Here is a 24,470-nt window from a genome sequence, read left to right on the forward strand (position 1 = left end):
GTTCATTGGTCTTGATCTTTGACGCCTGACATATAGATCTTGATCTTGAGTACATTGGTAATTTTGCAGTCTTTTTGGACATTTTCTTGTCTAGGTCGTAAGGCTAATGCTCAAATCTTCATCATCATATTGTAGTTTCTTGTCATGAAGTCGTGTCAATATCATTTATATGCAGTCATAGATCAAGAAAGAAAAGTACATGAATCTTAACATTGCTAATTTGGACAGAGAGTTTCGATCCCTGAAGCACACAGACGATACAATCCTTTCCAAAACTTGCGACAATCTAGCAAAGCTTTGGTCATTCCTGTCTGAATGTAAGAATGGAGAAAGCGATTTTCTTTTTCCTACCTTGCCGAAATTAATGGGTATCCTGATGGCACTGCCACACTCGAGTGCTGCAGAAGAGAAGCATTTTTTGCTGCTACAGGTAATAAAAGGTCCCCTCAAAAATAAATTAGAGCCAGAAACTTTAAGTGCTATGATCCATGTGCACAGGTTTCTTGAAGACCCAGCAACATGGGAAATATCATCATCACTAGTCAAAAAGGCTAGGCTGTGGAAAAGGGAAGACCAGAAGCACAAAATATGTTCCTTTGGGACAAACTTTAATATTTTTTTATCTATTTCTGTTTCATACTTGAAGAGCACAGAATTTCTTTTTCATTTAGGTCTTCTGCACAAACTTCTGCAAATTAATATGATGCTACATATTTAATATGATTTATTATGATATTCTGTATTTGATATGATTTTATTTGAATTACAGATTTTGATTTGATATTATTTGAATATTGACAGATTTGGTTTTCTTGTGTATAATTTGTGCTGCTTTTTAGGACTAGTACATAATCAATACAATATTTTTGCTAATTTGTAGTAGAAAGGAAGGGTATTTAAAGTATATATATTTCTGCCTAATATGGAACTAATGATTAATAGTAAACGTTGCTCTGTTCTGTAAATAGTTTGTCTCCGGCTAAAGTCCTCCTTCTCACTTCAGATCTGAGAACAGGACTCACGGGTACCTATTTAGATACTATAAGTATTCATGGTCCCCTTTTTTATGCCTACACTGCTTATCTAACTTGTTAGCTTAAAAATAACCTATATAATTAGACCTAAAATTCTTGAAGATTCAAAGTAGGTCTTTGGACTTCATTCCCGAGGTCACGAACTTACGCATTAATTAATGGAGCTAGCGACAGTAAATTTATTACAGGGGAAGGAGGCCAACCCCACCAAGTACATTTTGTGAAGTTGAGGGTTCGGAAAAGGAATGCTGTTAAAAACTTAATGATGAAATGTATTTCTGCTGGCTGGTAGAATTGGGTACTCTCTGGCCCATGCGTTTTTTCTGCTAAGATGCTTCTTTTTTCTATACTCCAAATCACAGTATTTAGATGGTCGGGTTGCTCTGGGTTGCGGGTTGCCCTGGTTCGTCTTGTCAAAGGAACCAGGGAAATAGGATTGATCACCGCTTGTCCGACATTTCAGCTTAGACCTGACCAATGACAATTTTCCAGAAGAACAAGAAATATATAAGAAGTCGACACCATTTGAATAAAGCAAATAAAGCTGGTAAATTCATTGAGCATATGACTTCAAATAATAATGAATTAGCTGTTGCTACCCCTCCAAACCTGAACACATATTTCAACCCCAAAAGTGGCAGATTCTCCACAATTGACCTACAAATTGTGTCATTAAATTTTTTGAACAAAATTTACATAGCCTAAATAAAATTGATAGTCTATGTACTGACCACTTTGCTATAGTTTGCTCTCTAAATTAACCTGCTGAAACTTTATCTCATACATCCAAATATATCAACACTAAAGCAGATTGGTCTATGTTCCAAAATAAGCTAAATGATGAAATTACAAGTTTCACCCAAAGTTCATGCAGTTCTAACACAACAGTTGACACACATGCTGAAGCCTTGACATCTTTACTAATAAATACAGCTAATCATGCTATCCCCAAGACAACACCTAAGAAAACATTCCCTAAACAAATTCCTAAAGCATGGTGGACAAATGGGTGCCTAAATAAATGGAGGATAAAAAAGGCATCTAGGACAGAATTCATAAGAAAACCATCACCTACTACTTATTTAAAAAAATTACAAGCGGAATCTAATCTCACAAGGACTATAATAGATGCTAAAAATAAATACTGGAATAATTTTGCAAATAATCTCTCCAGAGAAACGCATGAGCCAATTCTACATAAAGTCATAAGACACATCTGTGGGAAAAAGACTTCCCCTAACCCACTCTTGTATGAGCTTTTACATAATAATACCCATTATGATAATGATAATGGAAAAGCTAACCTATTTGCAACTCTTTTTGTTAATAAGCTAACATCAAATAATCAAAGCAAACTGTCCAGAATTCCCAGGAACACAAGTTACCAACCACGCCCAGGATCCGAGTACATAACCAATCCATTTTCAATCCAGGAATTGAATAGTGCAATATATCAGATTAGGACCAAAACTAGCAGCAGCTATGACAATACACATCCTACATGGATAAAGAGTCTTACACCTTCATACAAACAAGAACTGATAAATTGTTATAATCATGCTTGGGCATCTTCTATGGTCCCCAATATGTGGAAATATTCGTCCCTCCTACAAATCCTGAAGAAAAATAAACCAAAAGATAACCCTGAGTCTCATAGGCCCATAATGATTACACCTGTGATGGGGAAAATAATGGAGAAAATGATTTATCACAGACTCCTCTGGTTTGTTGAAAAAAATAATATGATCCCACACACTCAAACTGGATTCAGGAAATACCACTCCTCAACAGATCCTTTAATATTTCTAACAAATATAACAAATGGATCTTTCTCAAAAAAAGGAGTCCTAGCGGCATCTTTCCTATATTTTGAAGGAGTATAGGACAATGTGAACCAACAAATTCTTTTAAATAAATTTGCAAAACATGAAGTACCCCCTAAGCTAGTATTTTTTATTAAATCCTTCATAGAAGTGCGAAGTTTCATTGTTTGTGTTGGTTCAGCCTATTCACCCCAAAAGACAATATCCAAAGGCCTACCTCAGGGAGCAGTCCTCAGTTGCCTCCTATTTGCCCTATATCTCTGGGACATGAACCTACCCCACACAAATCTTCAATATGCTGATGATCTGGTGCTATGGTCATCTGGCAACACCTTTCAGATAGCACAGTCAAATCTGCAAAAGTCACTTTTCCAGTTTGAAAAATTCTCTCAACATTCAGATTTACCCATTGCACCCACCAAGTCAAAAATAATCCAATTTCACCCGAAGCGAAACAATGTTAATGCAAAACTAACTCTAAATAAAACAACTATTCCAGAAGATAATAATATTAATTACCTAGGTCTCATTCTTGACCAAAAACTTAATTTCCACCTCCACATTTCAAACACAATAAAAAAATGCTATAGAAAAGCAAATATACTAAAAAGACTTCTTTCCACACCCTGGAATTGTAAAGAGAAAACCTTACTCCAGTTTTAGGAATCACATATAAGACCCCATATTGACTATGGGCTCATCATCTATGGTGCATGTGCAAAGACCCACATGCAAATAATTGAAACAACACAAAATGATATAATACGTCTCATATTTGGTCTTAGGAAACCCACAAGCACCAAGTTTCTGCTTATGGAGAGTGGATTAAGAACAATAAGGGAGAGACGTAGCTTTCTCTTGATAAAACATCTTACAAAAATTGAATCAAATAGCTCACACACATTACATAATTGGTTAAGAAATCCAGCCATGTATTGCAGATGAGTATGCCAATATTCAAAAGAAGTTCCCTGTACCAGCAAAGTCTATTGCACCTACTTTCCCCCAATCCCCTCCATGGAATTGGTCATTTCCCATAATAAATACTGAATTTTCAAATTGGAATAAAGATTTAACCCCCATTGCTTTTGTCCAGAAAAAATTTGCAGAACTTAATACAATTACCCATAAAAATCACTTCCAAATATTTGTTGATGGGTCAAAAATGAATGAGAAGTTTGTAAGTGGTGTTTTCCTTCCTCACCTGAAAATTGCAATGGGCGAGAGATTATTTAATAATTTATCTATAATGTCTGCTGAGTTAAATGCCATAATCATGGCATTAGAACACCTTAAGCAAAACCAACTTTTGATTGAAAATTCGAACAATATTATCATCTATTCTGACTCTTTATCAAGCCTTGAGTTGCTGGCCTCAGGTCCTCAATATAAGTTGGACATTGACACTTATCATTGTCTCAGTATTATTGATAATCTTGCTTCAAGTGGCATAAAAACTTACTTTCAGTACATTCCTAGCCACTCTGGCATAAGTGGTAATCATCAGGTTGATGAAATAGCAAAAAATGCTATAAATATTGACCAGCCAAGTGGGAGACCAATCCCAATTAGAGATATCTACCGATGGAGGCTATCAGATATTAATCTTAATAAGATTAATCCTATCCTTTCCCCCTTTCCCAATAAGTATCTTTCTAAAATTTATCATAGAATTCGTTCTGGAACAAATGGACTAAATTTCCTTGCATTCTCATATAAGCTTTCTAATTCAAGTGGTTCAATTCCCCTGTCCCCTCTTTGCAGGCATTGTAATATGAATAATGAAACAATTGACCATTGCCTATTTGAATGTAATATGCTGACGTCTGCACAAAATTTCAATTTTGGCTGGAATTCCAGTTTTGGTATAAATTTTCTTCCTTCTTGAGCTGTAGCCTTTGTAAAACATAATGTCTTAGCTCAGGGTGCCCAACGCGTCTTTTTGGTGTGAAGACTATTAGTATTGACTACAGATTTTTGGTGATTTTTTGGTGATTTTGGTGAAATACTGATTTCTGGTGATTTTCCTGGTGAAAAACTGATAATTTTTATTTCTTTTTGCTGGCAATCATGCACAGGACCTCGTGTATTCACTTTATTCCTAACTCAATAATATGATTTTGTAGAACTTTACCAGGTTAGGTTGGGTTAGGTATATATAGGGGGGGGGGGCTGAAATTCATTTCCGATAGAAATGATTATTATATTTGTAATCAGCATAAAAAAAAGGCATCAAATGGTGTATTAACTTCATTTATAAATCAATAATATGATTTGGTAGAACTTTACCACCAATTCAGGGTATATATTTGCACATTATAGGGGATGGGGGTAAAGTTCAGGTAAATTTTTACCAAATAATATTATTGACTTACAAATAAAGTGAATATACCACTCAATGCCTTTTTTTAAGCTCTTTCCAAAAATAATAATCATTTTTGTCAGACATGAATTTTACCCCCACCTCTATATATCAATTCACGGTGTATATTTGTACAGTAGCGGGGTGGGGGTAGAGTTTAAACGTAACTCTCATGTACATCAGAAATAAATTTTGCCCCCGCCCCCCTACTGTGCAAATATATACTTTGAATCGGTATGTATAGGGGTGGGGGTAAAATTCATTTCCAACAAAATGATTATTATATTTGGAAAGAACATAAAAGAGGCATTGAGTGGTACATCCACTTTATTTGTAAGTAAATAATGATTTGGTAAAAATTTACCAAAGTTTAAACTTACCTCCCATTTACATCAGAAATAAAATTTAACCCCCCCCCCTAATGTGCCAATATATACCCTGAATTGGTATATATAGGGGTGGGAGCAAAATTCATTTCCAACAAAATGATTATTATATTTGGAAAGAGCATAAAAATGGCATCAAGTGGTATGTTTGATTTATTTATAAGTCAATAATATGAACTGTGAAAAATTTAGCAACCTAGCTTGGTATAAATTTGGGACCAGTACAGGCCATAAGACTTGAAAATCAAAATCAGAATTGCAGTGTATATATTTGCACATTAGGGGGATGGTGGTAAAGTTTATTTCTGATGCAAATGAGACAAAAGTTTAAACTTTACCCTCACCCCCCCCCCCCTTATGTACAAATATATACCCTGAATTGGTATATATAGGGGTGGGGTTAAAACTCATTTCCAACAAAAATGATTATTATATTTGTAAAGATCATAAAAAAGGCATTGAGTAGTATGTTCACTTTATTTGTAAGTCAATATAATATGGACTTCAAAAAATTTACTGGCATCAAGACATGGCTAATTGTAGAACAAAGACATGACAGATAGTTCAAGTAATTAAAAGGCAAAAATGTTTAAATGGTGAGAGTAAGTATGGCTCTCTTATTGGACAAATACTTGTGTGTTACTAGGTGCACCTGCCTAGGACACAGGACCTAGGCTAGGACACAGGACCATTTGCTAAGAATATCAGGCAAACAATTGTTTAAAGCCATCTTCATCTTCCAAATAGTACCTATTCATTGCCTAAGCTCAGCCCTTCATTCTGAGCCAATTTTAATTTTTAATAAATTTTCAAATTTTTGGGTCACTTGCCCAAGACTCTGGGCAGGTGGGTGCCCACAAATATTGTTCCAAACTTCTCTCTCAATTTAGCACTTTTTCATGGATTACCACTATCACCAATCACTTTCCAAATAGTATCTATTCAATGCCTCAGCTCATTCCAGCATTCTGAGTAAATTTCAACTTTTTGCAAATCTAAAATTTTTAGGTCCCTTTTTTAGACTCTGGGCAGGTGGGCACCTCCAAAAATTGTTCCAAATTCCTCTCACACTGTAGAACTTGTTGATAGATGCCTAAAGCCATGAATGATTTAGACTGTTTCCCTAGTGGTAATCATGTGCTACACACACCAACAATATTTTTTTCATTTTCATATTTGTTCCCAATCTAGCCCATGTCCATTCCTTAGCATTCAAGCCTTTTGGAAAGGCATGCATGCCTAGAGTCTCAGGCAGGTTGACCAAAACTTAAAATTGACATAGGACTGTTAGATTGCCTATAATGAGAGGCAAACAAGGCACATTGCACCTATGGTTTGGTAAGATTGACCAAGAATTTAGGATTGACACAAGACCATTAATTTGCTTGGAATGACAGGCAAACAAGTGTTTAAAGCCTAATAGCAAGGGGCGTCAACTACCTAAAGTGTCAGTCAGGCAAGTGACCTGCAAACTGAAAATTAAGCTAAGTTGTTTTATCTAATTTCTAATTTTATTAATATTCTAATTGCCTCTGAGAGTATATTTTTGGTCCTGGATTCATTACTGAAAGTTTCATTTTCCTAACTTAACCCCTTTCAAAGATAGCAAAAACTAGCTAAATCAGAGTTTTGCTTGTAGCTTCTTCAGGAATTGAAATTATTATTTTCCTTAATCTCATTAGTAAAATGTTACTTTGAATTCCTGCAATTTTTTTCTTTAATACAACATTTTGCTGTTAAGACTGAGGAAAACAATAATTACCATTCTTGAATCAGCTAAAATTAGAAACAGGATTTAAACCTTAATTACTATGGGCTGCTTTGAGCCCTTTTACTGCTTTCAGAGTTTACCATGTAATTTACCCAAAAGAAATGATTAAATTATGAAAGGGCATAAAAAGGGCATCAAATGATATATTCACTTTTGTACTAGCTAAATTGTGTTGTTACCTACAAATTTACTAAGGATTTTTTATTGAATGTAAATAAATTGCTAATAAAAAATTTATAGTAGGCTATATTGACTGAAAAACTAGTACCATACTAAATTTACAAAAGAGTCGGCTACTATACCATGTGATTCACTATTCAAATATGTTTCCAAATGCAATGCCTACTGCTGTGACAGTTGCACATCAGGAACTCTAGGAGTCCAATATACTCCTAGTAAACATACAAATCTTGATAATCCTGTTTAAAGATTTCCTCCTAATAAATAAACAGTAAATCCTCTAATTAACATAATAATGAGATAGCTTTTAGAAGCAGAATTTCATCCTATATCATAATTTAACATTCATTTGTGTCAGAAAAGAACTTTGCATCACCCCTCAAATGTTCAAATATATACCCTGAAATGTCTATGCAAGCCTGTATCCAGGGGGGGGGGATGTAGTGTGTTTTGAACCTACAATTATAAAATTACTGTTTAATTAAAACCAAGTAAGTAAAATTGGTAAAATAAGGTACTCCCTAGGAAATATAGGGTAAAAATTCTTAAGATTGTCTTTAATTAGTGTTGTAAAATTACTGAAAAATACAAATTTGGTGAGTAAAATTTTGATTTTCCTAGGCTTAAATAAGGTAATGCCTTTTGGTCTAGAGTTTCATCAATTTAATTAACAGTTTAGTTTATCCCTTTGGTAATCTTGTACCTAGTCTAATACTTCAGCACATGGACAATGCTGGATTTTGGACATCCATTGTGTAATAAATAATGATAAAAAAAACATCATTTGGGAGTAAAATCACATTAGCAATTTTTTTTCTTATATTTAAGCCTAAGAAGTGTTACCCTAACAGCCTTGCATATTTAAATAGCTACATTTTTTGTATCATATACTTATTACTTTTCATTTATTTATAAAAGCACAGAATACAAGTACAAAAGTGGTTTGTAATAAATTGATGACTTTGATAAACTAAGCACTGAATCATAATAGCAGAACATTCAATCGCTTTTAGTCATTAAGACAATCTTCAATAGAATCTGCTGGCAAATCCATCCCCTCTCCTACAGACTTGGATTCTGATTCAAATGACTATGCCTGTTCTGATGCCCCTGCAACAAAAGTCCTTGATATAGCCCTAAGAATTATGTATCAATTTCTACCCCCAACCTCCCCTCTCTGTTAGACCTAATTCAGTATTTATCTGAAGATTCTTTCAAAGCAATTGCTGGAACACAAGGTCTGTTACACTGGAATAAGAATTTCTTAAAAACACTGTGGTCATTAACAACACATTTGGTTGAAAAGGAGGTCAAACCTTAGAAAATGGCACTGGAATTTTGAATTTCCAATTGATTGAGCCCCTTCCAAAATTTATTCAAACACCCCCTCCACATGAAGTGCATCTGGGAAAAATAAATGAACAAATACTAATACTTTGAACCCTTATTTGTTGTTTCTATGGGCAATGCTAAACAGTTGCCTTTGACTTGAACAGGAGAGTAGAAATTTTGATTCCTCTTCGAAAGAAAATCTGGAATTATCCAGGGGGGAAATGGGGGGGGATTTTCCAGAGGAAGGTCAAATGTTGGCTCCTAGGGGAACAACAGGATGCAAGCAAGATTTCTCTGGGATGTGAAATTTAAAATAAGTTTTAAATCCTATATTGTTGACAATCCAGTTCTTTTTGATGAGGCAACTTTAATATCTGAAGCAAATTTTCTTACCACATTCTTTTAGGAAGGCAATTGAAAATACAAAAAAATCCATAAATACCTTTCTTTAGATAGAGATACTAGAGGTATTCCTTCTTCTTCTTCTATTTAACAGCAGGCGGGCTTTTCAGTAAAACTATTTAGCCCTTTTCCTTCTGCTTCACTCTGTGGGCTACAGAGCTACTGGCTTGATTGCCTCATATTTATTATATATATTCAGATATCTTTCAGCAGATCTTTCGACTCTAGGAGTTCAAGTATAAGATGATAGATGTCGATTTCTATGCTCTGTGTGCAGGTATAGTTGGTTAGGCTCTTGGCTGATAGTGGGATTTTGTGGTGTTTGAAGTATTTTAACAGTTTAGAAAGCAAGGTATGTTGTGCAGACGTCAGCATATTACATTCAAATAGGCAATGGTCAATTGTTTCATTATTCATATTACAATGCCTGCAAAGAGGGGACAGGGGAATTGAACCACTTGAATTAGAAATCTTATATGAGAATGCAAGGAAATTTAGTCCATTTGTTCCAGTACGAATTCTATGATAAATTTTAGAAAGATACTTATTGGGAAAGGGGGAAAGGATAGGATTAATCTTATTAAAGTTAATATCTGATAGCCTCCATTGGTAAATATCTCTAATTGGGATTGGTCTCCCACTTGGTTGGTCAATATTTATAGCATTTTTTGCTATTTCATCAACCTGATGATTACCACTTATGCCAGAGTGGCTAGGAATGTACTGAAAGTAAGTGTTTATGCCACTTGAAGCAAGATTATCAATAATACTGAGACAATGATAAGTGTCAATATCCAACTTATATTGAGGAGCTGAGGCCAGCAACTCAAGGCTTGATAAAGAGTCGGAATAGATGATAATATTATTCGAATTTTCAATCAGATTGGTTTTGCTTAAGGTGTTCTAATGCCATGATTATGGCATTTAATTCAGCAGACATTATAGATAAATTATTAAATAATCTCTCGCCCATTGCAATTTTCAGGTGAGGAAGGAAAACACCACTTGCAACCTTCTCATCCATTTTTGACCCATCAACAAACATTTGGAAGTGATTTTTATAGGTAATTGTATTAAGTTCTGCAAATTTTTTCTTGACAAAAGCAATGGGGGTTAAATCTTTAGTCCATTTTGAAAATTCAGTATTTGTTATGGGAAATGACCAATTCCATGGAGGGGATTGGGGGAAAGTAGGTGCAATAGATTTTGCTGGTACAGGGAACTTCTTTTGAATATTGGCATACTCATCTGCAATACCTCTATACATGGCTGGATTTCTTAACCAATTATGTAATGTGTGTGAGCTATTTGATTCAATTTTTGTAAGATGTTTTATCAAGAGAAAGCTAAGTGTCTCTCCCTTATTGTTGTTAATCCACTCTCCATAAGCAGAAACTTGGTGCTTGTGGGTTTCCTAAGACCAAATATAAGACGTATTATATCATTTTGTGTTTTTTCATTTTTTTTTATCTGGGTCTTTGCACAAGCACAATAAACGATGAGCCGATAATCAATATGGGGTCGTATATGGCATTTATAAAACTGGAGTAATGTTTTCACATTACATCCCCAGGGTGTGGAAAGATGTCTTTTCAGTATATTTGCTTTTCTATAACATTTTTTTATTGTGTTTGAAATGTGGAGGTGAAAATTAAGTTTTTGGTCAAGCATGAGACCTAGGTAATTAATATTATTATCTTCTGGAATAGTTGTTTTATTTAGAGTTAGTTTTGCATGAACATGGTTTCGCTTCCGGTGAAATTGGATTATTTTTGACTTGGTGGGTGCAATGGGTAAATCTGAATGTTGAGAGAATTTTTCAAACTGGAAAAGTGACTTTTGCAGATTTGACTGTGCTATCTGAAAGGTGTTGCCAGATGACCATAGCACCAGATCATCAGCATATTGTAGATTCGTGTGGGGTAGGTTCATGTCCCATAGATATAGGGAAAAAAGGAGGCAACTGAGGACTGCTCCCTGAGGTAGGCCTTTGGATATTGTCTTTTGGGGTGAAGAGGCTGAACCAACACAAACAATGAAACTTCGCACTTCTCTGAAGGATTTAATAAAGGATACTAGCTTAGGAGGTACTCCAAGGTTTGTAAGTTTATTTAAAAGGATTTGGTGGTTCACATTGTCATAAGCTCCTTCAAAATCTAGGAAAGCTGCCACTAGGATATTATTTTTTGAGAAAGATTCATTTATTGCATTTGTTAGCAAAATGAAAGCATCTGTTGAGGAGTGGTATTTCCTGAATCCAGTTTGAGTGTGTGGGATCATGTTATTTTTCTCAACAAACCAGAGGAGTCTGTGATAAATTATTTTCTCCATTATTTTCCCCATCACAGGTGTAATCATTATGGGCCTATGAGACTCAAGGTTATCTTTTGGTTTATTTTTCTTTAGGATTGGTAGGAGGGACGAACATTTCCATATATTGGGGAAAATAGAAGATGCCCAAGCATGATTATAACAATTTATCAGTTCTTTTTTGTATGAAGGTGTGAGATTCATTATCCATGTAGGGTGTATATTGTCATAGCTTCTGCTAGTTTTGGACCTAATATGATGTATTGCATTATTCAATTCCTGGATTGAAAATGGATTAGTTATATACTCGGATCCTGGGCGCGGTTGGTAACTAGGGTTCATAGGAATTGTAGACAGTTTGCTTTGATTATTTGATGTTAGCTTATTAACAAATAGAGTTGCAAATAGATTAGCCTTTTCATTATCATTGTCATAATGGGTATTATTATTTATAATCTCATACAGGAGTGGGTTGGGGGAAGTCTTTTTCCCACAGATGTGGCTTATGACTTTATGTATAATTGGCTCATTTGTTTCTCTGGAGAGATTATTTGCAAAATTATTCCAGTATTTATATTTAGCATCTATTATAGTCCTTTTTAGATTAGATTCTGCTTGTAATTTTTTTAAATATGTAGCAGGTGTTGGTTTTCTTATGAATTCTGTCCTAGCTGCCTTTTTTATCCTCCATTTATTTAGGCACTCATTTGTCCACCATGCTTTAGGAATTTGTTTAGGGAATGTTTTCTTAGGTGTTGTCCTGGGGATAGCATGATTAGCTGTATTTATTAGTAAAGATGTCAACGCTTCAGCATGTGTGTCAACTTTTGTGTTAGAAATGCATGAACTTTGGGTGAAACTTGTAATTACATCATTTAGCTTATTTTGGAAAATAGACCAATTTGCTTTAGTGTTGATATATTTGGATGTATGAGATAAAGTTTCAGCAGGTTCATTTAGGGAGCAAACTATAGCAAAGTGGTCTGTACATAGACTATCAATTTTATTTATGTAAATTTTGTTCAAAAAGTTTAAAGACACAATTTGTAGATCAATTGTGGAGAAATTGCCACTTTTGGGGTTGAAATAAGTATTCAGGTTTGGAGGGGTAGCAACAACTAATTCATTATTATTTGAAGTCATATGCTCAATAAATTTACCAGCTTTATTTGCTGGTTTATTCCCCCAAAAAAGGCTGTGGGCATTGAAATCACCACAAATAATGATATTTTTTAACATATTAGAATTATTTATATAATTAAAGAAATCCTTGGCATCTGTAGTTTGGCCATTAGGGTTATAAAAGCTTATTATGTAGGTTTTTAAATTATTCTGCCAAACACTTGTACCAATTACATCAACCTCATTTTCAAAATCTGGAAAATTGATGCCACAAAATTTTATATTATTATTAACTAATAAAGCTACCCCTCCTCCTTTTCTCTCTGAAGATCTATCCTTTCTCAGGATAGTATATCCGAGAGACTTAATTTGTTGATTTTGGTTTAAATGAGTTTCCTAGAGGCAAGCAATATTAATGGATTTATTATTCATAAATGATATTAGTTCATTTAGCTTATTTTCTGTGAGTGATCTTACATTCCATTGGAGTATTGATAAATGTTGTGTTGTTGATTTATTCTTCATATAACTGTGTATCAATGTTCAGCTTTGTTAAAAGTAAAGCAAGATCTTTTTTTGCTTGAATGAGCATATCATCTGGGATGTAGATTTTTGCCAATTCTGCAATAATTTTTGTTTTCTGTAGTTGATGTATGTTCATGGCCTGAACTGCATTACAGTTTAGAATGAATAAGCATATATTTGGGGATTGCATTTTTGGTAGTGCATCCTGTTTGTTGGTTAAGGGATTGATTCCTGGTAGTGTTTCTGGTTTGTTTCTTCTTGGGAGGGAGGGCCAGGCTGGCCTCATCTCACCGGACAAGGAGGCTTGATGGCTTTGTGATTCCTTCTGATAGGGATTTGAGCTAGGGGGCTTAGAAGATGGTGTTTTATATGGGGTGCTTGATGCATTGGGGGCATTTGACGGGGGGGTTTTGGTTGGTTTCATTACAGGCTTTATTTGGTATTGTTGGGCAGAGTTTGCTTCCATTGCTGCAAAGGGGTATGGGATGGCCTTCTCTGTTGATATTTGGAGTGTTAGAGCTCTTTTCTTGTATGCAGGGCATAATGATTTATTTGTAGATTCATGTGGGCCTTTGCAATTGATGCATGTAGGCTGAGTGTTGTTGCAAGTTGTCAGCTCTTTAGGATGGAAGATTTACAATTACTACACTCTTGGAGAATTTCATTGCATTTGTTTGTTGTGTGTCCCAGTTTGAAACACTTCTGACACTGAATAGGCTTAGGTTTGTATTCCTTGTGTGGTTTGATTTGCCCAAATAGGAATAATTTTTCTGGGATATTAATTTTATCCTTCAGTGTGAATAAGAATGATCTACTAGTTTTTAGGCCATTAGAGTTGGGTTTTCCAAGTTGGGTAACATCCTCAACTGGGATTGTGTTTCCAGCCCTATCTGAAAGGCCTTCTTTTAACTCCTGAGTAGATATCTCTGGGGGAACATTGTAAACTACTATTTTTGTTGGTGATTGTTTTGGGTTCCAATTAGATGCAATAATTGGGATATTCAGAAGGGATTTAAGGTTAATTATTGTATCTGCTGATTTCTGATCTTCTACGGCTATTAGCAGAGATCCATCACGGTTAATGTTAAGAGAAAATATTGATTTTAGCAATTTAAAAATTGCAACTCTTATTGCAGAGATCATTTTTATTTCAAAGGGGGTCGTGGGAGTAATTTTCAGGTAGATTCATAAGTGTTTGGAGGGATAATTTTGGGCAGGGAGAGGGGAAATGCTTTTAATTGGGTAAATTTTTTTCCTTTTTTTAGAGCTTCCAGAGAGGACCTCTTGAAACCCATCATTATCATCTTTTATAGTTAAATTAGCCCCTACACTTATCATTGTCCTATTCTCCGAATAGGAGCTATCATTAGAGCTTTGAGATAGGGTGCTTGACCAGCCAGGATGGGTATCTTTCACTATGACACTTTCACTGGAATTTTTTTTGGGATCTGGGGGGACTTTTTTTTTTGGAGGACTTCTAATCATTGCCTATTGGAAAAAACTTTAAACACAAAAATAAAACCAAAACAAGAAGGGAAAATAGATGATATCAAACCGTCTGCACTATACTATGGGGAGGATAAACACCACAGTATAGCCCTGAGGATGACTTGAGCAGAATTGGTTTAGTACAACTGCTGATTAGAAGAGATAATAATCACAAGAAAATATATTTCGATTTTCTTATAAGGTTGCTGTTGCTGTTGCGTATTCCTATAAGCCCAATTTACAATAATTTCTTCTTCTTCTATTTAACAGCAGGCGGGCTTTTCAGTAACACTATTTAGCCCTTTTCCTTCTGCTTCACTCTGTGGGCTACAGAGCTACTGGCTTGATTGCCTCATATTTATTAGATATATTCAGATATCTTTCAGCAGATCTTTTGACTCTGGGAGTTCAAATATAAGATGATAGATGTCGATTTCTATGCTCTGTGTGCAGGTATAGTTGGCTAGGCTCTTGACTGATAGTGGGATTTTGTGGTGTTTGAAGTATTTTAACAGTTTAGAAAGCAAGGTATGTTGTGCAGACGTCAGCATATTACATTCAAATAGGCAATGGTCAATTGTTTCATTATTCATATTACAATGCCTGCAAAGAGGGGACAGGGGAATTGAACCACTTGAATTAGAAATCTTATATGAGAATGCAAGGAAATTTAGTCCATTTGTTCCAGAACGAATTCTATGATAAATTTTAGAAAGATACTTATTGGGAAAGGGGGAAAGGATAGGATTAATCTTATTAAAATTAATATCTGATAGCCTCCATCGGTAAATATCTCTAATTGGGATTGGTCTCCCACTTGGCTGGTCAATATTTATAGCATTTTTTGCTATTTCATCAGCCTGATTATTACCACTTATGCCAGAGTGGCTAGGAATGTACTGAAAGTAAGTGTTTATGCCACTTGAAGCAAGATTATCAATAATACTGAGACAATGATAAGTGTCAATGTCCAACTTATATTGAGGAGCTGAGGCCAGCAACTCAAGGCTTGATAAAGAGTCGGAATAAATGATAATATTATTCAATTTTTCAATCAAAGATTGGTTTTGCTTAAGGTGTTCTAATGCCATGATTATGGCATTTAACTCAGCAGACATTATAGATAAATTATTAAATAATCTCTCGCCCATTGCAATTTTCAGGTGAGGAAGGAAAACACCACTTGCAACCTTCTCATTCATTTTTGACCCATCAACAAACATTTGGAAGTGATTTTTATAGGTAATTGTATTAAGTTCTGCAAATTTGAATAACATTTTTTCTTCAGTTTAAATTAAGATCATCTGACCACACTTTTAATGAATATTAGGTCAGTAGACCAGCTAACCCAATCACTAAGCTGAAAATTCTTGCCCAATCTAATTGGTAATTAGTCTTTTGTATATTCTTACTTGGTCTAGTCTTTCTTCTGCTCTGTTAAGAGTTACTTCAAAAGGTTAGTTTCCCTTTTTTTTTGAGCACTGAAGATGGATGGGCGGAATTCCATAACAAGATATATGCTTTTGTCATTTTTGCTTCTTTTCTGTCCACTGGCTGATATTACCCTGGCTTTTCTGGGGTATTCAACTTTATTATTATTTTTTCTCATTTGTTATATGTCAATCCTGCTTGTTGCCCTTTCTGTCTTTTACAGCTCACAGAACTAGTAAAATTTTATTTCTTCTAATAGTTCACCATTTTAAATTATAATTACTTGTACTGTAATACACTGTTATTCTGATAAAAAGAGACTGAATGCAGACAGACAGCCCTTTGAACTGGGTAATACAGCTATACACAAAACAAAGTCATATCCAAAACTGTTACTGCCAGTCTCTTTGGCTTTTGTGCTGTCAAAACTGTAAGCCCTCATAAAATATGTAACATACCAGTAAAATATGTAAAATACTGGTAAAATAGTAAATTACGTGAAATAGGTAAAATACCAATTTTACAGGGGTTTGGAAATTTATGGTAAAATATGTAAAATGTCCAATAACACCATGATCAATTTTACCAGGTACAACACTATCTTTAACCTCATACAGAATTTTGTTTCAAGTTATATTCCAACATCTCAAAACTATCATTTACTGTATTACACTTTATTGTCCTGATAGGCCTTGTTAAGTCAGATGGCCTTTTAGGCCCAAGACACACTTGGTGTTTTTTTTTTTTTTTTTTACCAAGTGGTTCTTAGAAGTGTGTTGGATAGGATTGCGAATTACACATTGGGCAGTAAAGTACTTGGTAAAACAAAAGTCAATGGCAGCAATGCAGCCATCCATTGTCACTATAATAAACAAAGGGCAAAATGAAAAATTATTATTTTAAAGCATATGCTGAGATGGAAACAGAACTATATGGAAGGGGGTACACTTGACTTACTGTTTTTTTTTCTTCGTTTTTTTTTTACAGCTTATGACTACTGATTAATGAGTGTGGATGCAGAGGGTTTATCATAAAAATGAAACTAGATTGAAAGTGATAAATGATTTTTTTTTCTTCCTGGGAAGGGAGAGGATGATTGTAAAACAATGCTAGATATTTTGATTTTGGAGTGTCCAGTGAATCAAAGAAGTTTGAAGTGTCAGGGGATTGGGCCCAAATTAGCCCCTGCCTTTGACCCTAAGCAAATACAAGCCTATTTATCAGAAGTGTCAGGGGATTTGCTCCAAATTAAGAATGATCCAGGACATTTTTGAAACTGTTTAAGGTTTCTGATTTCACAACTATTTCTGGGAGTGAGTTCCAGTCAGCATCTCCTTGGACACTCCAAAAATTGGCCTTTGATCTATCTACTGTTATAGGTTTGGATATTTTTGGTACTTGTCTGTTATATAAAAGAAGCTCAAGAAGTGAAATTTGGTAAATGCTAATGAAGTAAAACAAAATATGATGAAAATATAATGCTTTAGTAACAAAATTATGAAAACTACCACAAAGAATTATGGAAGGGGGGCTGCTCAGAGCACAAAACCTAAAATAACTTAACCTAACCAAAATACCAACTAAATATTTAAAGAAAAAAAAAGCTATAATGTGGTTTCTCAACAAGCCAAAGGTTATTGTCTGGTATAGATAGCATGAAAAACCGGGTATTTGCAGTACAAGTTCTCAAGTGTGTTTTATATTTTAGACAAGTACCATATTTTTTCATGGTATTCTCTTGTGGTTTTTATTTTTGAAGGGTGAAAATACTTCTGGAAACACAGTTTTTCCAGCTTGTGCTTTACTTTGTACAGCTGTATCTGGTATCCTTTCATTTGTCTATATTTCAGGGTGGGTATGTTCATTTTGAATAGCTGTGGTTGATTGCTTAAGTCTCTTAGGCCAGGAAGAGGTTTGGTGGCATGTCATTGGACGCTTTCCAGGTTCGCTGAGTCTGTTTTATAGTGAGGTCCCCAAATCACGCTCCCATACTCTATTGGAGGTCTGACAATCCCCTTGTAGAGTTTTACAAAAGTATGGTTATCCGAGTGCTTGAAACTTTGTCTGATCAGCCTGATTAGCTGTGATACCTGGGAAAAAGTTTTCTGGCTGTGCCCATGAAATTTCAGCTGCAAATCAACAATAATGGCAAGATCTCTTTCAGAGTCAGCAATTGCCAGTGGTATTCTGCTGCCCTCTTTGATGTTTATTGTTATTTGGGGCACAGAAACAGTATTTTTCTTCCCTATCAACAGGACCTTGGTTTATGATGCATTGAAGCTGAGACCAAGGCTTTGGAGGTTCTGAGTTAAAGTGTCAATATATTTTTTATAGTGTTGTTACATCTTCAGATATTATTATCTTTTTGTGTCGTCTGCATATATTTTGGTAGTGCTGATGATATTTCTGTTGATTTTGTTGATGAAGAGTATGAAGAGAAGAGGAGCAATCATGCTACCATGCACCACCCTGCTGGTCACTTTTTTTGATCAGATATGCTATCACCCCCTCTAACTTTTTAAGCTTGTTTTCTGAGGAATGATTCTATCTAAGATAGCATTTATCTTGGACAATTGTACTGTTGGAGTTCATCCATTAGATTTGCATGTAATGCATTTTCGAATGCTTTTTTGACATCAAATTGTATGTGTCCAATCATTGAAAGTTTCTAATAATTGTAATGTACAGCTTTTGTTTGGTAGGAATCCATAATGATCAGGATTTATCATATTGCTCTGTAATACGTGGTTGATTATCCTGTCTCTTATGCATCCTTCAAAAAGTTTACTGACTAGTAATGTCAGGCACAGAGGTTGGTAGTTTTCCGCTTTTGATTGTTCACCTTTCTTATGGATGGGGACAAAAATTGCTTTGGACCACCTCATGTGGTCCTTTGTCTTGTTTAAAAGATTTCTAGCAAAGGTTCAACAATATATTTTACACTCTCTCTGAGCTATTTATCTTAAGCAATTTCTGCCAATTGGTTTTTAGATTAGACTGTAGTTTAACTGCCCCCCCCCCCCTCTCCCTGCATGATGCCTGTACATGTAACTAATTTTTACATATTCAACAACACAAAACGCTTGGTAAAAAAAGGCTAAGTATGCCTTGGGTCTTAGACCATATAACAATGCTACAGACCCATGGACCCAATGATATTGCTTTCTGAAAGTTCCTCCATTTCAGGATTTTGATGCAACATCCCTGTTAAGGCCCATATAGTTTTTCTTTGGCATTATGATTTTACTTATCGTATTGAGAACTGAATAGATTTAAAACTAAAGAAAAACGCTTCTTTTTGTCCTAACTTAATTAGTATTTGAACAAACGTGTCATTCCAACCTACATTTTTGATAATTTTAACTCAAACTTCTCTGCATATTTACCAATGGTACGCTTAGCGGAGGTACCAACCAACTGTAATTTGTAATTTTTGCAAGATCTGTTGTTAAAAAAAGCAGGAAAATACGATTTTGGGTGTAAGTTTGGAAAATACGATGTATTTTAGACTTAGAGAAAATGAGCTGGGGAGGAGAAATGTGCATATTTTGTCTAGAAATGTGCATGTCTGTTTTCTGTTGTCTGTTTTCTTTTCTTTTGCCTAGACTTAACATCAACATTTAGGATAATTATTTCTGTTCTTTTGATTAGCTTTCAATTATCTTATATTCTTCAAAGTTTTTAAATCATAGGCAGTGCAGTCGGCATAATGTTTTTATTTTATTTTTGTTTACCAATGCACTTCCTATAGAAGATATTCTCGTAGAAAGTTCGAAAGATTCTCATTTGGCTGGAAATTGAACGTTCCGGTGCTCATTTTTAAGAGTCAAAAGTGATTGGAGGGTAATCAGTTCCCCATACCCTTCATTTCCCAAACAAATCCTATCAAATTTTGAGATAGCCATTTGCTTCAACATTTTGAAAAGTTCAGTAGTTATGTATTGGGGGGGAGGGGTCAACCCTCATAACCCTTAGGGTTAAGGGCTATAAGCTATAATAGTTGCCCCTTATTAATATACAAAGTTTTAAGGAAGGAATGATTGTATAAATTTCGGAGGGAGCTCATTCAATTGAAAATCCGAAGTTCCAGTTCACTTTTTCAGACTCAAAAGTGACTGGATTGAAACTACCCCCCCCCCCCCCTCCTTCATGCATCTGATACAAATTTTTAGATAACCATTTTGCTAAAAATAGTCTAAAGGTAATATAATAAGGCCTTCGGGTGGTGACAAAACTAAGTCTTTTTTTTACCATTTTCGAGAAAAAGGCAGTCACATTTTAAATTTGTTCATTTTTTTTCCAATGGTTTAGCGATTCTCATTTTGACTGGATGACAACCCTTGTAAGACTCACAGAGATTTGAATGTTTTTTGGATGTCCTCTGGTCCTCTTTGATGTCTTCTAGGGATGGCGCTAATGATAAGAAATTACTGATGCCCTTTCTCTGTTTAGATTGATAGCTTTTTTGAAGTATTTTTGACGTGTCAGTTATTATTGACTTCATGTTGCCTCTACTCTTTGCTAATATAGTTTTTTCTTTCATGTCCTTTGTTGCGTTTTATGCATCATCTTGTATATTTCAGAAATGATGGATCATTTGCAAATTGATACTGATGAACCCTTGGAAGTTCCAAATATTGTTCATTCATCCTATGGTTTGGACGCTCCTATGAACAATTCTTGCAGCATGTCCCGGGTTCTGCTTGGCTCTTTTACATTAAAGGAAGAAGGTATGCTTTCAAAAAGGAAGAGTGCAAAAGCCTCGTTTTGTTTATTTTAGCGTACACATCGTTTTTTTTAATAAAATGAAGCGTAAACATAGATTTTGACACAATTTGTCTCTGTCCATATGATAATTGATGGGATTGTTCTTTTCATTGGTGGGAGTAGCTGCCTATTTTTTTTTTTTTTATATAAAATAGTTTAAATGTTTTTATTTTCCAAAAACATCCCATCAAAAGTTTGAGATGACCTTTTTGTTCTGCATAGTTGAGTGGTCCAGTAACTAAGTCCCTAGGGATATTGGCTATGCCAACCCCCTATAGTTATGCATTTTTTCCATTATGGGCTAAAACTAAATGTTGCTTTAAAACTGAATTAAAAGGCGCTGTGTGTATGCTGGTTGCAAATAAAATATCTCAGCAATATCCCAAGAATGATTGAGGGTCTTAAGTTGAAACTTTCATGCCACTACTATTATTACATCTGCTCTTGCAATTTCATTTAATCAAAAAAACGTAAGTGCATCCAGCCTGTCAAATAGCATAGATACAATATTTCGGGAATGGTATTAAGTTTTATTTTTCAAGTCTACTTGTGGAGGTATAAAACTAAATTAAATAATATCATCTGTGTCAAGATTTTTAAAACGGTGTATGTTGTTACAAAATTGTTGAAACATTTTCTCCAACACCCAAACTATGTATTCTTATAGATAAGTTTGTCAATGAAAAGTAAAGAGCTCCTTTGGACCAAAAACGAACAGAAATAAAGTTAAATAATCTTCCAAGCGTAAAACTACTAAAAATCGCCATCAATAAATAAATGAAAATAAAAACCAACAGAAATTACAATAAACAACACAGTCAAATTCAAAACGAGCAGAAACTATCATGAGTAGGGCTGACAACCCCCATGTCTTCTCAAAAATGGCAAATGATTTGTACTTTACTGAAAAAAATGAATATTTGTTGACAGTTTAATATACATAAAGTAATATTTATTTCGTAAAGTCTCAATAATTTCGGATTTATCTAAGTTAAAAATGAAAATATAAAGCTGATTATTGCAATGTTTCTGTTCTAAAAATTGCAGTGTTAATGTAAATACGAAAAATTTTTAGCCCTTTCAAAGATTTCTCCTTCTCAGGGTTTTGATGTTTGCCAGAGTTTTTTTTTTAAGCGTCTGAATTTTATAAACGTATTGAGAATGACATAGATTTAAAGCTAAAGAAAAAACGCTTCTTTCTATCCTAACTCTGATTACTTCATTTGAACTAACTTATCATTCAACCTACATTTTTCATGAATATAACGAACTTTTCTGTATGCTGACCAATGAAATGCGTAGTGCAGGTACCAATCAATTGCAATACTTTTCTTTTTTTTTGCTTATACTTACCATCGAAATTTATAACAGTTATTTCTGTTCTTCTGATCAACTCTGCTCAGCTGATCAAGTGTTTTTTGTGTCATTCAATCATATTATATTTCAGAAATCGCAGATCCTTTCCAAATTAAGAATGGTGAACCCATGAAATATTCAAATTTTTCTCAATCATCCTATGACTTTGCCACTCCTCAGAGCAGTTCCTGCAGCTCGCCTCAGGCTCTGGTTGGCTCTGTCATATTAAAAGAACAAGGTATTATTTCAAACAGAAAGAATGCAAAAGTCTTTCCGTCCTTTTTTTATTTTGCATTAGGCTAATTTTTGTTGTCAAATATAGTATAAACAGGTATTTTGACACACTTGGTCTCAGTCGTTATGAAACTTGACGCGATTCTTTCTTTCATGGAATTTGATTTTGTAAGTTGCTGATGAATATAGAGAAAATGCTTGCAGTGTCTAGATGCTCCCAGAGGGTTTAAAAAAAATTAATACAAAATTTGCCATAAAAAAAAAATCCTGGGTGCAGGTGTCTAGACTAAGAGAAAATTAACTTGGGAGGGTAGGGGTTTCACATATATTTGTAGGCTTTTTCTTCCGCCTAGAATCACCCTGAAATAATTACGTTGAAAACAGTTCCTGAATCTTGTTTCAAAGGTCAAACTTTCAGAATACATTACTGAGAGGAAACACAATAAAAAAAAGAAAGAAAGATATGTTGTTGGCAATGTTCAGACAATGGGGGCTAAGGAACGAAAAACGTGTTTATGGTATATATTTTCCTCTGAGCATATGGTCCCTGATAATGTATCCTCCTTTCTCATTTTAAAGACTTAGTATACGCTACACCCCTTCTTTGAAGAAGAAACTGTGAAGCTTTTTCAATTTTTATGATCAGAGGTGTCAGATGTTTTTTGGGAGGAGGAATAGCGATGGATTTTACTGACTGGCTAGTCATTTTTATGGACTGATTTGGGTGATACTGCTATTAAAATTACTTAATTTTTTTTCACCAATTGAGACTGATCTTCTTCCATTGATTTTCCGTAATTTATATTTATCATCTCGTTTACCAAAGAAAACAAGATTTGAGATAGTGAAATAGAACTGCTTCGCGCCATTGTTTTACCGACTGGCTTAAAATATCGGGGAGGGGGTGGGGGGAGGGTGAGAGTTATATGGAATTGGGTTGAAAAACAGCAAAGAATCTATTCAAGGAACTGAAACTTCTACAAACCGTAAAGTAGGTGTGCACAAGGGGGAAAGGGGTGGTACCCCGGTAACCATGTTACTCGGCAGCTTTCATGGTTTAGTGAAATTTATTGAGAGATTTTGTCAAAAACAAAGTTTTACGTTGAAAAAGCAGTTTTAAGATAAAACTCATCCACATTTAATGAAACTTTTAAATTTTTCATTCTTCCCGGCTAGGATTTAGCTAATTGTCAGCAGATTTGGCAACTAATGCTTGAAGCAAACATAGTTTACTCTGCAGACTTGGTCAAGAAATGCTTAAGCCAAAAAACTGCTTGCAGTTTTAATCTAAAAATTCTTCCAGAATTGTCATTGCCAGTATATGTGACCATGGTATTAACGCCACCCTTTCGAGATGTGACTGAATCCTGATCGAACCAATTGAACATTAACCAAAATGTTATAACAAACCTCTCTAAAGTGGTGTTCACAAGCGTGTCTAGCTGGAATCCCATGTCTAGACACGTGTCTAGCCAGAATTCAATGTCTAGGCAACGACTGTTCATAAGTAAAATTCGGTGCATAGCTAAAACTAAAAATTTAGTTTCAAATTGTCATTTCTAGCCAATCAAGAGAGCTTATATGGGCAAAACTTTTAAAATTCTAATCCCTTTTTTTACTGTCACAAGATAATGGATCAGATGAGTGAAACAAATGCCTTAGTGTGCTTCACCAATGTTTCTTATGTTGCGTATCTGCCTAAAATGAAAAAAACATTTAATGGGAAAACAAAAATTAAATATTAGTTAAAAATTTTAACAAAAATGATGAAAATAGTGGAACTTGACACATTCTGATTGTCTATAATCGAAAATCCTAGACATTGAGTTCTAGAGTCTAGAACTCAAAGTCTAGCCAAGCACCTTGTCTAGCCTGTCTAGCTAAGCACCGAATATTCCTTGTTGAACGGTCGTTGCCTAGACATTGAATTCTGGCTAGATACTTGTC

General features: G+C 34.7%; 1 protein-coding gene across 7 annotated transcripts in view; it reads left to right on the top strand.

Moving 5' to 3' along the window:
• The first annotated feature begins 248 nt into the window (after nucleotides 1-248).
• Nucleotides 249-24,470, top strand: part of LOC148947868 (uncharacterized) — a 62,944-nt gene continuing 38,722 nt past the window's right edge. The window contains exons 1-4 of one of the 7 annotated variants that reach the window (XM_089095509.1): nucleotides 1,550-1,581; nucleotides 15,899-15,977; nucleotides 20,750-20,896; nucleotides 22,381-22,527. In XM_089095509.1, the coding sequence (XP_088951635.1) occupies nucleotides 20,752-20,896; nucleotides 22,381-22,527 (292 nt within the window). In that variant the 5' untranslated portion in view covers nucleotides 1,550-1,581; nucleotides 15,899-15,977; nucleotides 20,750-20,751. Of the gene's footprint in view, nucleotides 431-1,549; nucleotides 1,582-10,278; nucleotides 10,355-15,556; nucleotides 15,641-15,759; nucleotides 15,978-16,004; nucleotides 16,122-20,749; nucleotides 20,897-22,380; nucleotides 22,528-24,470 lie in introns of those variants that run through there. The other 6 variants (XM_089095511.1, XM_089095515.1, XM_089095513.1 and 3 more) reach the window with 6 other exon arrangements.

This window comes from Artemia sp. Qi Xiang Cuo, chromosome 10 (genome assembly GCF_049724085.1).
Source record: "Artemia sp. Qi Xiang Cuo chromosome 10, ASM4972408v1, whole genome shotgun sequence".
Lineage (NCBI taxonomy): Eukaryota > Metazoa > Arthropoda > Branchiopoda > Anostraca > Artemiidae > Artemia > Artemia sp. Qi Xiang Cuo.